Source organism: Manis pentadactyla, chromosome 5, assembly GCF_030020395.1.
Source record: "Manis pentadactyla isolate mManPen7 chromosome 5, mManPen7.hap1, whole genome shotgun sequence".
Classification (NCBI taxonomy): Eukaryota; Metazoa; Chordata; class Mammalia; order Pholidota; family Manidae; genus Manis; species Manis pentadactyla.
This window is the reverse complement of record NC_080023.1, coordinates 157,992,443-158,006,347: the sequence shown is the minus strand read 5'-3', so window position 1 is coordinate 158,006,347 and position 13,905 is coordinate 157,992,443. Positions and strand designations below refer to the sequence as shown.

At 36.7% G+C, this 13,905-nt stretch overlaps 1 protein-coding gene across 2 annotated transcripts in view; it reads right to left on the bottom strand.

Moving 5' to 3' along the window:
• Positions 1 to 13,905, bottom strand: part of RPN2 (ribophorin II) — a 65,059-nt gene that overhangs the window by 19,346 nt on the left and 31,808 nt on the right. For both annotated transcript variants that reach the window (XM_036902334.2, XM_036902335.2), the window contains exons 8-9: positions 12,270 to 12,388; positions 10,875 to 10,980 (exon numbers count right to left, since the gene is read on the bottom strand). In XM_036902334.2, the coding sequence (XP_036758229.2) occupies positions 10,875 to 10,980; positions 12,270 to 12,388 (225 nt within the window). The remainder of the gene's footprint in view (positions 1 to 10,874; positions 10,981 to 12,269; positions 12,389 to 13,905) is intronic.

Sequence of the window (13,905 nt, the reverse complement as noted above, 5' to 3'; positions counted from 1 at the left end):
TAGTCCTTTCTTTGCCTATGCTACATGCCACATACACCTCAAAAAATGTTTTAACGCCAGGAAATGCAGTCTTTCTGCTGAGAGTAATAACCCCCCAAGTTAGCTCATTACTGTCAAAAATGATGGTACATTAGGGGCAATTAATGCTAATGACAGCTTCTAAAACCCATGTTTCCCCTGATAGTAAGTCCAATGTCAATGAGTGCTGCATTATAAGCCTTCCACACTAAAACACTGTTAATGCACTCAGACCGACATTGAGCATCTCTCAGGAGAGTAAACAGGATCTGCTGACCCACTCTAAGGCTCTAAAGTGTGACTATTCCTGAAATTACAATGTAAAGTTGCATATGTGACAGAGGTCAGCGCATGCATGCGCACATACATATACACACACGCATGCATGTATAAAGCTCTCAAGTAATGAAGAGGGAGAGAAGACATTTTGTAATGCTTACTCCATCACTGGGAAGGTAAAGGACAGCAGGGGCCTCAATGGGGATTTATTATCATTACATGAGTAACAGCTATTAGCCATTTTTGTTATTTTGTACTTAGTTTTTCCAACAACCACAGAAACACTTCAACAAACACCAGATTTGATGTTACAAGAAGCCAAGCTGTTAAGCAGTACCCAAGATAGCATAATATTGGTATAAAGATAAAAATACAGATTAATGCAAAAAACTTGCAAGTCTACAAAGTAATCCTTACATTCTGGTCAACTGATTTTTGACAAGATGCCACAATTCAATGGGGAAAGAACAGTCTTTCTACCAAATGGTGCTGGGACAACTAGATATCTACATGCAAAAGAAGGAATTCAGACCCCTACCTCACACCACGTACAAAAATTAACTCAAATTGGATCAGAAATCTAAATGTTAGAGCTAAAACTATAAAATTCTTATAAGAAAACACAGGAGTAAATCTTCATGATCTTGGATAAGGCAATGGCTTCTTAATGACACAAACTGTGAGCAAAGAAAGAAAAATAAAGAAATTGAGCTTCAAAAGTAAAACCTTTTGTGCTTTAAAAAATATCAAGAAAAAGACAACGTATGCACTGTGAGAAAATACTTGCAAATTGTGTATCTGATAAGGGACTTGTAACCAGAATATATAAACAAATCTTATAACTCAAGAATATAAAAAGGCAAATAATGTAACAAGGAAATAACAATATAGACTGTAAAGGAAGAAATAAAAAGACAAGAAAAAATTTTTAATGGGCAAAGGATCTGAATAGACATTTCTCCAAAGACGAGAATACAAATGATCAAAAAGCACATGAAAAGATGCTCAAGACCATAAGCCTTGAGGGAAATGCAAATCAAAATCACAATGAGATACCACTTTACACCCACTTAGGATGGCCAGAATAAAAGACAGGTAATAACAAGTGGGAATAAGGATGTAGAGAAATAGGAAGCCTCATACATTGCTAAAAGAAATGCAAAGTGATCCATGTGCTTTGAAAAACAGTTTGTCAGTTCCTTAAAAAGTTAAACATAAGAGTTTGTCATATCACCCAGCAATTCCTACCCTAGGCCTATACCTAAAATAATTGATAACAGGTGTTGAAACAAGTTTGTATACAATTGTTCATAGCAGCATTATTTATCAAGCCAAAAAATAGAAAACCCCAAATGTCCATCAACTGATGAACGTATAAACAAAATATGGCATATCCACACAATGGAATATTCTTTAGCCACGAAAAGGAATAAAGCACTGATACATGCTACAACATGAATGAACCCTTAAAATATTATGCTAAGTAAAAAAGGCCAGATGCCCCACAGAAATACAAAGAATTATTAGAGAATACTATGAAAATCTATATGCTAACAAGCTGGAAAACCTAGAAGAAATCGACAACTTCCTAGAAAAATACAAGACTGACCAAGGAAGAAACAGAAAATCTAAACAGACCAATTACCAGCAACGAAATTGAAGCGGTAATCAAAAAACTACCCAAGAGCAAAACCCCCGAGCCAGATGGATTAACCGTGGAATTTTATCAGACATACAGAGAAGACATAATACCCATTCTCTTTAAAGTTTTCCAAAAAATAGAAGAGGAGGGAATACTCCCAAACTCATTCTAAGAAGCCAGCATCACCCTAATACCAAAACCAGGCAAAGACCCCACCAAAAAAGAAAATTACAGACCAATATCCCTGATGAACATAGATGCAAAAATACTCAACAAAATATGAGCAAACCGAATTCAAAAATATATCAAAAGGATCATACACCATGATCAAGTGGGATTCATGTCAGGGATGCAAGGATGGTACAACATTCGAAAATCCATTAACATCATCCACCACATAAACAAAAAGGACAGAAACCACATGATCATCTCCACAGACGCTGAAAAAGCATTCGACAAAATTCAACATCCATTCATGATAAAAACTCTCAACAAAATGGGTATAGAGGGCAAGTACCTCAACATAATAAAGGCCATATATGATAAACCCACAGCCAACATCATACTGAACAGCGAGAGGCTGAAAGCTTTTCCTCTAAGATCGGGAACAAGACAGGGATGCCCACTCACCCCACTGTTATACAACATAGTACTGGAGGTCCTAGCCATGGCAATTAGACAAAACAAAGAAATACAAGGAATCCAGATTGGTAAAGAAGAAGTCAAACTGTCACTATTTGCAGATGACATGATATTGTACATAAAAATCCCTAAAGACTCCACTCCAAAACTACTAGAACTAATATCAGAATTCAGCAAAGTTGCAGGATACAAAATTAATACACAGAAATCTGTGGCTTTCCTATACACTAATAATGAACTAATAGAAAGAGAAATCAGGAAAACAATTCCATACACAACTGCATCAAAAAGAATAAAATACCTAGGATTAAACCTAACCAAGGAAGTGAAAGACCTATACCCTGAAAACTACAAGACACTCTTAAGAGAAATTAAAGAGGACACTAACAAATGGAAACTCATTCCATGCTCTTGGCTAGGAAGAATTAATACTGTCAAAATGGCCATCCTCTCATATCAAATTTACCGAGTATCATAATTCTTCCAAGTGGTAAAGATACCTCAAGACAAATGCTGGGCATAGAAGCCACAGGGCATAAATATGCAAAGAAGTAAAAAGCTAACCTTTTCAAACAATAAGGCTTCCCTCTCACTTACCAACTTCACATTTCCCTGTATGGCCCCGGAAGATGACTGGTTAGCCAGAGACGGGTAAGATTCCTCAAGGGAGGAACAACCTAAGACAGGCACAGTCGCAGGGGGGCCATCAGGTGAGAAAATGGGGATCAACAGAGGTGAGGCTTAGAACCTCACCCCCTGGTTCTGAGAGAAATCTTCTGCATACGTGGATGTTTTATTGCCCTGGTCTAGCTTGGATTAACACATAGTCTACAGGCACACACCTGATCATCTACATTTGCTCTCTTACAACACTAAACTATGTTTTCTACCTTTATCTTGTATCTACCTACCACTTCAGCATTTTATTAAAAATAATAATAATAAAGAGAGAAATGTGGTATCCACATATAAATCAAGTATAAAAAACCAAATGAGTATTCATATTTGAACTGACTGTTTATAGTTCATAATGCATGAGCAAAACCGAAAGTTTCTGTGATGACTGCCCTTGTACTGTTCACTATGTAACTTATTCATTATGTAAGAATTTGTTCTACATGTAAGAACTTGTTTGTTATGCCTCAGAAGATTGGAGACTGACGAAAATTAGGCTTGGGGTGGATTAATGATTGTGCATTGAGCATTGACTCCCCTATACAGAATTTTATTGTCGTTAACAACCATTTGATCAATAAATATGAGAGATGCCCTCACAAAAAAAAAAAAAAGGACAGACTTCCAATGGTAAAATAAATAAGTAACCGGGATGTAATGTATAGCATAAGGAATATAGTCAAGATATTTTAACAGCTTGGTAGGGTGATAGCTGGAACCTAGAATTATGTATATAAATGTTCTACCACTGTGTTGTACACTTGAAATTAATGTAATGTAATACTGTGCATCAACTACCCTTCAATAAAAAATAAAAAAAAATAAAAAAATAAATTAAGTAAACTAAAAAAATGGCCATCCTGCCCAAAGCAATATACAGATTTGATGCAATCCCAATCAAATTACCGACAGCATTCTTCAACAAACTGGAACAAATAGTTCAAAAATTCATATGGAACCACCAAAGACCCCAAATAGCCAAAGCAATCCTCAGAAAGAAGAATAAAGTTGGGGGGAATCTCGCTCTCCAACTTCAAGCTCTACTACAAAGCCACAGTAATCAAGACAATTTGGTACTGGCACAAGAACAGAGCTACAGACCAGTGGAACAGAATAGAGACTCCAGACATTAACCCAAACATATATGGTCAATTAATATATGATAAAGGCGCCATGGACATACAATGGGAAAATGACAGCCTCTTCAACAGCCTGGTGTTGGCAAAACTGGACAGTTACATGTAAGAGAATGAAACTGGATCACTGTCTAACCTCATACACAAAAGTAAATTTGAAATGGATCAAAGACCTGAACGTTAGTCATGAAACCATAAAACTCTTAGAAAAAAACATAGGCAAAAATCTCTTGGACATAAACATTAGTGACTTCTTCATGAACATATCTCCCCAGGCAAGTGAAACAAAAGCAAAAATGAACAGGTGGGCCTATATCAAGCTGAAAAGCTTCTGTACAGCAAAGGACACCACCAATAGAACAAAAACGTATCCTACAGTATGGGAGAATAGATTCATAAATGACAGATCCAATAAAGGGTTGACATCCAAAATATATAGAGCTCACACACCTCAACAAACAAAAAACAAATAATCCAAATAAAAAATGAGCAGAGGAGCTGAATAGACAGTTCTCTAAAGAAGAAATTCCGATGGCCAACAGACACATGAAAAGATGCTCCATGTCACTTGCCATCAGAGAAATGCAAATTAAAACCACAATGAGATATCACCTCACACCAGTAAGGATTGCCACCATCCAAAAGACAAACAACAATAATTGTTGGCAAGGTTGTGGAGAAAGGGGAACCCTCCTACACTGTTGGTGGGAATGTAAATTACTTCAACCATTGTGGAAAGCAGTATGGAGGTTCCTCAGAATGCTCAAAATAGAAATACCATTTGACCCAGGAATTCCACTTCTAGGAATTTACCCTAAGAATGCAGCACTCCAGTTTGAAAAAGACAGATGCACCCCTGTTTATCGCAGCACTATTTACAATAGCCAAGAAATGGAAGCAACCTAAGTGTCCATCAGTAGATGAATGGATAAAGAAGATGTGGTACATATACACGAATATTATTCAGCCATAAGAAGAAAACAAATTCTACCATTTGCAACAACATGGATGGAGCTAGAGGGAATTATGCTCAGTGAAATAGGCCAGGAGGAGAAATACAAGTACCAAATGATTTCACTCATATGTGGAGTATAAGAACAAAGAAAAAACTGAAGGAACAAAACAGCAGCAGACTCACAGAACCCAAGAATGGACTAACAGTTACCAAAGAGAAAGGGACTGGGAAGGATGGGTGGGAAGGGAGGGATAAGGTGGGGGAGAAGAAAGGGGGCATTAAGATTAGCATGTATAGTGTGTGGGGGGCACGGGGAGGGCTGTGCAACACAGAGAAGACAAGTAGTGATTCTTATAGAATCTTACTACACTGATGGACAGTGACTGTAATGGGGTTTGTGGGGGTGACTCGGTGGAGGGGGGGATCTAGTAAACATAATGTTCCTCATGTAACTGTAGATTAATGATACCAAAAAAAAAAAAAAAAAAAGGCCAGATACAAGAGGTTTCACACTGTATAAAGATTGCATTTACATGTAATGTCCCAAAGCAGAAAACCTAGAGACAAAAAGGTGATGAGTAGTTGTCAGGACTGAGAGGAGGATAGACTCCTATAGAATAGAAGTATCGACTAATAGACATTTATTTTTTGGGGTGATAAAAATGTTCTGGAGTGAGATAATAGTGATGGTTGTACAACTCTGTAAATATACTAAGAATGCTGAATTATATACTTCTAATGAGTAAATTTTATGGTATGTGGATTATAGCCTCAATAAAGCTGTTATTAAAAAAAATAATAATAAGCCAACCTAGTTTGTATAGGGTAAAAGGCTCATCCCTGGAAGATGAATTGCCATAGTTCTAGAAGCCTTGAATGTCTAGAAGACATCTTTAGACCCCTCCATCCTTTTCCTCTTCTAAGTGGTCTGGGATGGAAACTAAGCACTGGAAAAAGAAGATCTGGTCTCTTCCCACAGCGAGTTTCCAGCCTGATGAAAAAGCAACACATATGAGCAAACAATGGTGATACAACGCAAAATGAACAGTCACAGAGAGGGTGCAAAACACTTTAGCAACAAAAATAAACTTTAAGTAGACTGAAGCTCTAAATGTAAGGGTAAGACAACTTAAGAACTATTAGAAGAAAATACCGGAGACTATCTTTTTGACCCTGGAGCAGCAAAGGATTTTTCTTTAAAGAAAACACAAAAAGCACAATCTAAGAAAAAAGACTTTTAAATGAGGCTTCATCAAAATTAATTTTTGTGCATCAAAAAATGTCATATAGCAACACTAGAGGAAGATATTTGATGCTCATAACTAAGGATTTGTATCCAGAATGCATATAGATACTAAAAATAAGAAGTAAAAACACTAGCAAACCAAAAAAAAAAAAAAAGACCAAGATATACAACACTTCCAGAAGAGGAAACCTAAATGGCCAATAAACACAAGAAAAATGCTCAGTCTCACTAGTACCAAGGAAAAACATTAAAACAATATACTATTTCATATCCATCAGATTATCAAAAACTCATAATACCAAATACTGGTAAGAATATGAAGAAAAGAACAATTTGGCAACACCTAAGAAAGCTGGAAGATAAGCACACCCTATGATCCCACAACTTCACTCTAGATAAACAAAATGTGCATAAGGAAGCATGGAAAGATGCTTAAAGCAGCACTGTTTGTAACAGTGAAAATCAAAATTCCAATAATAGGAAAATGAATTAACAAAATCTGAATCATTCATAAAAGGTGACTAATTTTATGAAAATTATCCATATTTATGTAGAAAGCTCTAGTTCTAGATGAAATAAATATGGCTAATTGTCATAAAATTAATATTGAGTGAAAACAAGTATACTGCAAAAGGATACACAAAGTAATGTAATGTATAAATTTTAGAAGATGTAACTGATGTGTTTTATCATTAAAAATACATACAAGTATAACAGAAATAAGAAGACCAGCAATGGAACAATAAACCCAACCCCAAATCTGAGGAAAGAGGGAAGTAAAAGTGTTTGAGGAATACAGGAGCTTAAATTCAATATATAGGATTTTACTTCTTACCAAAAGAAAAAAGGAGAAGCAAAGTGAACAAAATGTTAGTTTGAAGGAGACAGGTACACAAGAATTCATTAAATTATTCTTGTTCTTTTCTGTATGTTTGAAACAGTCCATACTAAAATGTAAAATAGTTCTATGGGGATCACATGAAACAGCAACATGTGAACTAGAACTTAAGAGGATAAGGAGTCCAGCATATGAGCAGGGGACAGAAAGAGCATTCTCCATGGAGGAAACAAGAGTACAGGCCCACAGGTATGCACAGGTAAAGTACATCTGAGGACCAGTATGCAGTCAAGAGCAGCCAGAGCTGAGGGGATGGGGACACACCCACATTGAAGCAAGTGCATGTGCCTAGGGCAGGACCTGCTAAACCATGCGGAGGAGTCTAGACCTCACTCACAGGCAAGAGGGAGCCAAAGAAATGTTTAACCAAAGGAACAATGTGATTTCATCATTCTCGTGGCACTTTGGGAGAATTATACAAAAGGGGAAGAGACTAAGGACAATGAAACTAACTAGAAACTATTTATCAGTCTAGATAAAGAACATAGGGCTCTACACAAGTAGGAACACTGGGACTGAAGAACAAAGGACTCATGCAATAGACATTCAAGGGCGGAGTCAACAGGACCTGGTGACTACCAGCAGTCAGACTTGGAAAAAGGAAGATGTTAACAACTGTGGCGTATGGATATGGCACTTATACAGGGTATGCTGTTCTCAAGACTGTAAAAGGTAGAGGAAGAAGAGGTTTTAGGTAAAAATAAAGAAGTTTGCCTTTAATGTGCTCTGGCAAATAAGGCCTCTTAAAATAAAGGAAACTAAAATGGAAAGAATCTAGATTTTAAAGGTTAAAGGGACACACTGCAATAGTTTCCTTCCAAATTTTGTGTTAGTGAATGGACTATAATTGGATGTCTCATGCCCAGAAAGGTCAGACATGAGGTAGAGAAAAGGCAGAGACACTAGAGTTCCAGTAAATATCTTCCTTTCCATCAAACTTTAAATGTGTTTTATCTACCTATGTGAAATAATGTCCCACTTTTGAAAAGGCAAAACTTCCTAGCTGCCTTGTCCTTTCATTCAAAGAATGAGTGTCACAGAAGCCAACCTGAGGAGCTCTCCAAAGCCCGAAGCTGGGATAACAGGAGCAACAAAGTGATGATAAAATGGATCATAACCTACAAAGTACAATAAACACCTGTGAGTCCAAAGTGTTATAAATAACCAACAAATAAATAAATGGGAAGAGGGAACATATGGGAAATAAATAAATGGGAAGAAGGCACAGCTTTTCCTTGCAGTAGAATTCCAATTAATAAATGTAGAAGGAATGAAAGAAAGAACACACACATTAACTGTTACAGGCAAGATCATCAGGATATTTGTAGTCTGAAAGTATCATTCCACCATATACTTCATTGCAAAGCAGAAAAACATCAATTTTACAGTGGAGAAACCTAGCAGACACCACCTTAACTAAGTGATCAATGTTAACATCACCAGCAACGAACATATCCACATCATATACTTCCTAACAGGATGTACTGAGAAGGGCAAAGCATCACTTTCGGAGTATTCTTGCAAAAAAATGCATGATCTGAACTGAATTATGAGGAAACATCAGACAAACCCAAACTGAACGACATTCTACAAAATAACGGGCCGGTTACACTTTGACTCTTCAAAAGTGTCAAGGTCATGAAAGACAAACTATCCTCAACTGGAGGAGGCTAAAGGGATATGACAACTAAACGAATATGTGACCCTAGGTTAAATCCTGGATCTAACTAGCTCTCCTACTAGTGGAATTCAAGTTAGTCTATAGATTGTGTTAATTTCCTGGTATTGACAGTTTACAAAAGACGTTAACATTTGGGGAAGCTGCATCAAGGGTATATGGGAATTCTTCGTGCTATTCTTACAACTTATGGTTGAAATTATTTCAAAATGAAAATTTTAATTAAAAAAAGAAAAGTGGAAAACAACACTTGAATAGTGAAGAAAACAGTTGTCACAAACAACATATATATATATATATGTATATATATATATATATATAATTTTTTTTTTATATAAGGTATCATTGATATACAATCTTACCAAGGTTTCACATGAGCAACATTGTGGTTTCAACATTCACCCATATTATTAAGTCCCCCGCCAACCCCATTGCAATCACTGTCCATCAGTGTAGTAAGATGCTATAGAGTCATTACTTGTCTTCCCCATGCTATACAGCCTTCCCCGTAACCTACCTATATTGTAAGTGCTAACTGTAACACCCCTTAATCCCCTTCTCCCTCCCTCCCCAACCAACATATATTTAATCATTCAGGAAATGCACAGTACCACCCCAAGGTTCCCTGACCTGACAGAATGCACAATATAGTCAAGTAGATGCAGCAAAGACACAGTGGTATAAATAGTCAGAAATGAAAGCTGAAAGGAGAAAATAAAATTATTAAAAGGCCAGCTGCTGGAGGTGCAAGACCTCTCTGCAGCCTCTAGGCTAGTTATATATTCACCAGGGCACACGAAACAAACTGGTATTGTGTAAGGCATCCATCCAAGTACAGACCAGATGACCTTGGACAAGTTACTCCACCCCTTTGAGCCTCATCTATGAAGTGAAGATGACTGCATCCATTTCTTAGGGTTGTGAGGATACGATAATGTAAGCAAAAGCCCACAGAACCGTGACTTCCCACACAAAACTGCTTCTCATAGGGTTCATATGACATGAGAATTAAGTTTCATTCAGTAAGTTCATACAATGATCCTAACTCAGAATAAGAAAAGATTAAGCCATATCCCATAGTTTAATAAAGTTAAGAAAATGTATAAATTTATCTTAAATAAACTGTCATCCAGCGAAGCTGAAAATGAAAGCCACAGTGCTCGAAGGGAAAACCACTCTCTCCCACAAAGCATTAGATAAATGAGGCATAGCTTTCCATCCTTAAAATCACTTGGATCCTCAACACAGCTAGAGTCGGCTAAACACCTGCAACACTGACTTCCTTGTGTCCTTTGCCCAGACAGCCTCACAATAGTGCAATGTGTCACCTGATGCTTTTCACCACCTAACTGGCATCAAGCACTTTTCTAAACCTATCAAGGCCTACTACACAAAACATTTTAAGAATATTTATGCTTCAGTGGAATTATGGGGTTTTTCTTCCACTTCCTCAATTTTATGGAAGACTAATGCTAAATTATAATGGAAAATGAATAATTTATGAATAAAAGAAAATTTGCTGAGATCAAGTTCTTGGCTAAGTCTGGCACACAGCGTAGCTTGAACCTTTTGCTCTCTTAACATATCCACATTCACTTGGTCAAAAAGTGAAGGCAATATGTCAGACGATTCATGCTGGGTGCCAATTTGGTCATTTCTGAGACTAAATGAACATGGCAATGGGGATGACAAGAAAAGCACTTACCTCTAGAATATTTGCAATATAACGGTTGTCACCTTCAACTTTGACAGAGAAGTCATAATACCCACTGGAAAACTTGACATTCATGAAGTTCAGTTCAAAAACATCCCTGTTAAAGGATGACAGCAGAATTAGCAAGAATTCACATAGGAAAGTCATGAATATAACAAATGGTTATAAAGTAAGCCACTCCTTAACATAATCCAGGACTCCACCACTTCCCTTTTCGACTTCTCACCCTACCTGGGCAACCTGCTCTATCACATATTATTTATTCTGTGGGAAAATGTCAAAAGGATCAAAAATGACCTCCTTTTTCAAGTCTCCAAAGTCTTCTTTTCCTTTGTTGCCCACTCTCAGTTCCTAAAATCCCACCTCCCTTGGGTAGCATTCCACAATTAAATGCAAAACACATAAGCTTACAGTATTATCACAATGATATTAAAAGAAAAAAGAGTAGAAATGTTCAACGAGGTTGGTGTAGGGTAGCACAATTGTAAGTAATTTTTTGTACTATTTCTACTTCTCCTGTTTTGTGTATTTCCTAAAAAGGGCATCTTACTTTAATAAAAGTATCAATAACTTTTATTTTAAAGGGAAAAAAATGTAGAGGATTATTAACTCTTAACAATATAGTAAAATACCCAATATATTTCACCATTCCACTGATCATTCCTAAAAATGATTTTGCTTAATTTCTCATGTTGCCTGTGCATCTTTATGACTAAGAAATGCATTTTATTGTTAAAACTCACTTTCTGATTTCATTAATTTACCAATTTAACATTCAACAAAGTTTCATATAAAAACTGATCCTTAATTTTAAAAAACTTACACAACAATAATATGCAACCATTAAAAATGAGACTGTAGAAAAACATTTAATACTATGGGGAAAATGTTCACAGTACATTGTTATAGAAAAAGCAGAATTCTAATTCAATTTTTCAAACATATTTATATGCATATAAAAAGACCAACAAAAAAGACAGCAAAATGGTAATAACAGTAGTTATTTCTGGGTGGTAGAATTATGAGTGATTTATATTTTCTTTTTGTGCTCTTCATATTTTTCCAACAATAAATATGTATTACTCATACATCAGAATAAAACATTATATTTAAAACTGGCTACTTATAGCACAATGACAAAACAGAGATAAGAAATAGAGAAGGAAAGAGTAAAACTAAAACAAAATTATTTTCATTTTTTAAATCCTTTTCTTATATAAATACAAGATTTTTGATGCCAGAAAGTCAAATTTACCTAACCAAAGTTTAGGTAAATTTGGTTTTATGGTCTTGGTAACATTCATATTCATCTGGGCTATACTGGCTGCAGACTAACTTTCCAAAACAAATATAATGACACTCTGCAAAAATACACTGCAGACTTACCCTACAGGGGTAAAAGATGTCTTCTGGAGAACAGTGGCTCTGGAAGCAACAGACTTAGCATGCTCTAGTTTAACAGTGGCCTGTGTCAGAGGCTGGGACAGAACATTGGTGACCAGTAGCTGGAAATAAATTTTAAAATTATTGTAGCAACAAAGGCTGAGGGAGCATAGAAGTTTGTTACTGGGGTACTTTATCTATAAGAAAAGAGCTCTGTGCAGTGTAAGAAACACCTCATTTCAGGAAATCTTCACCAACCTTTGGTCTACCATCTATCAGAGATTAGATAGACGACAACACATTTGACTGGGAATGGGATAGACTATAGAATATCAGAGGTAGAGAAAATCTTAGGGATGACTTGGCCCAATGATCTCATTTTGCAGAGCCCAGGAAAGAATATGTATGACTGGCCCCACATCACATAGCCAGTTATGTTTTCTTCTTTCTGACCCCCTGTTCTATTTACCCTACTGAAGTATCTTTAAAAAAAATCCTTAACAAGAAAAATACTTTAGGAAGGTAAGAGCAATGGGAAAACTGAAGAAATAAGGATAATGTTAATAACTATCATTTGTTGAAAGTCAACTATTTGCCAGATACCAGGCTAGGCCTTTCACATATATCCCCCCATGAATCGTCTGAGATAGATAGTACACTCCCTATTTTGCAGATGAAGAAACTGAGGCCCTGTGAGGTTAGGGGACTACCAAAGGCCACACGGCCAGTTAAGTAGTTGGTCTAGGACTCAAACCACAACTTATCTTGCTTCAAAGCCAATATGTTTTCTACTTTGCTCTCTGAACCCCCGACTCATGGTGAACTGTATTAATCAGGTTATTTCTCACCCCAGTCTTTGCTGAGGGGTTGCAAGTTGTACATAGGGAAAGGAGAGGCACTGGAAGTACAGGGCACTTCCTCAGGAGAATATTTGCAGGGGCCATCAAAGCAGGAGACCTGATGGGACAGATCAAACTGTCCTATATGGAACCCCAATGTTTGGACATAAATAAAATGCTGATTTCTTATGAAGATTTTAGCACTGGTTTCCAAACAACAGCAACAAATGCCTTATCTGAGATGAAAACTCTAAGCATATTCAAGATTTGTGCATTTGCTCTGTTCTAAGAATTAACACAAAAGAGAAGTCCATGCTTAGTGCCAAGTGACAGTGAGGGCCATGCTATGAAGAGGCAGAAAGACACACGATCGGCACCAGAGGGGAGAAGACCTGGTATTTTCATAACCATAAGCACCAGAACTACTTAGAAACTTTAAAAGCTCTTAAAATAATGTCTTCAGAAAGTTCTGGTACTGGAAAATACATTTTAGAAGCAACTTTTCTACACATCTGGGGTTCTGAACCAGAAATGCAATATTCTTGCACTTAATTTATTGAAAGCCTTACTATTTAAAATCCTTTAGGAAAAAAGGGTTTTGATTTGAAGGCGTCTATGAAGGATTCTCTGACTAGGTCACCCAGTGGTCATGTTCCCATTTCCAGGCTTAGGTAAATGAGCCTTACTCTACATTTAATGGGTATGTCCTCATGGGGGTTACAATGGACTGTGGGCGGTCTTTAGATTTCTGAAAGCCTTATACTGGAAATGGCAATCTGAGCAGCATATTTTGGGCATGG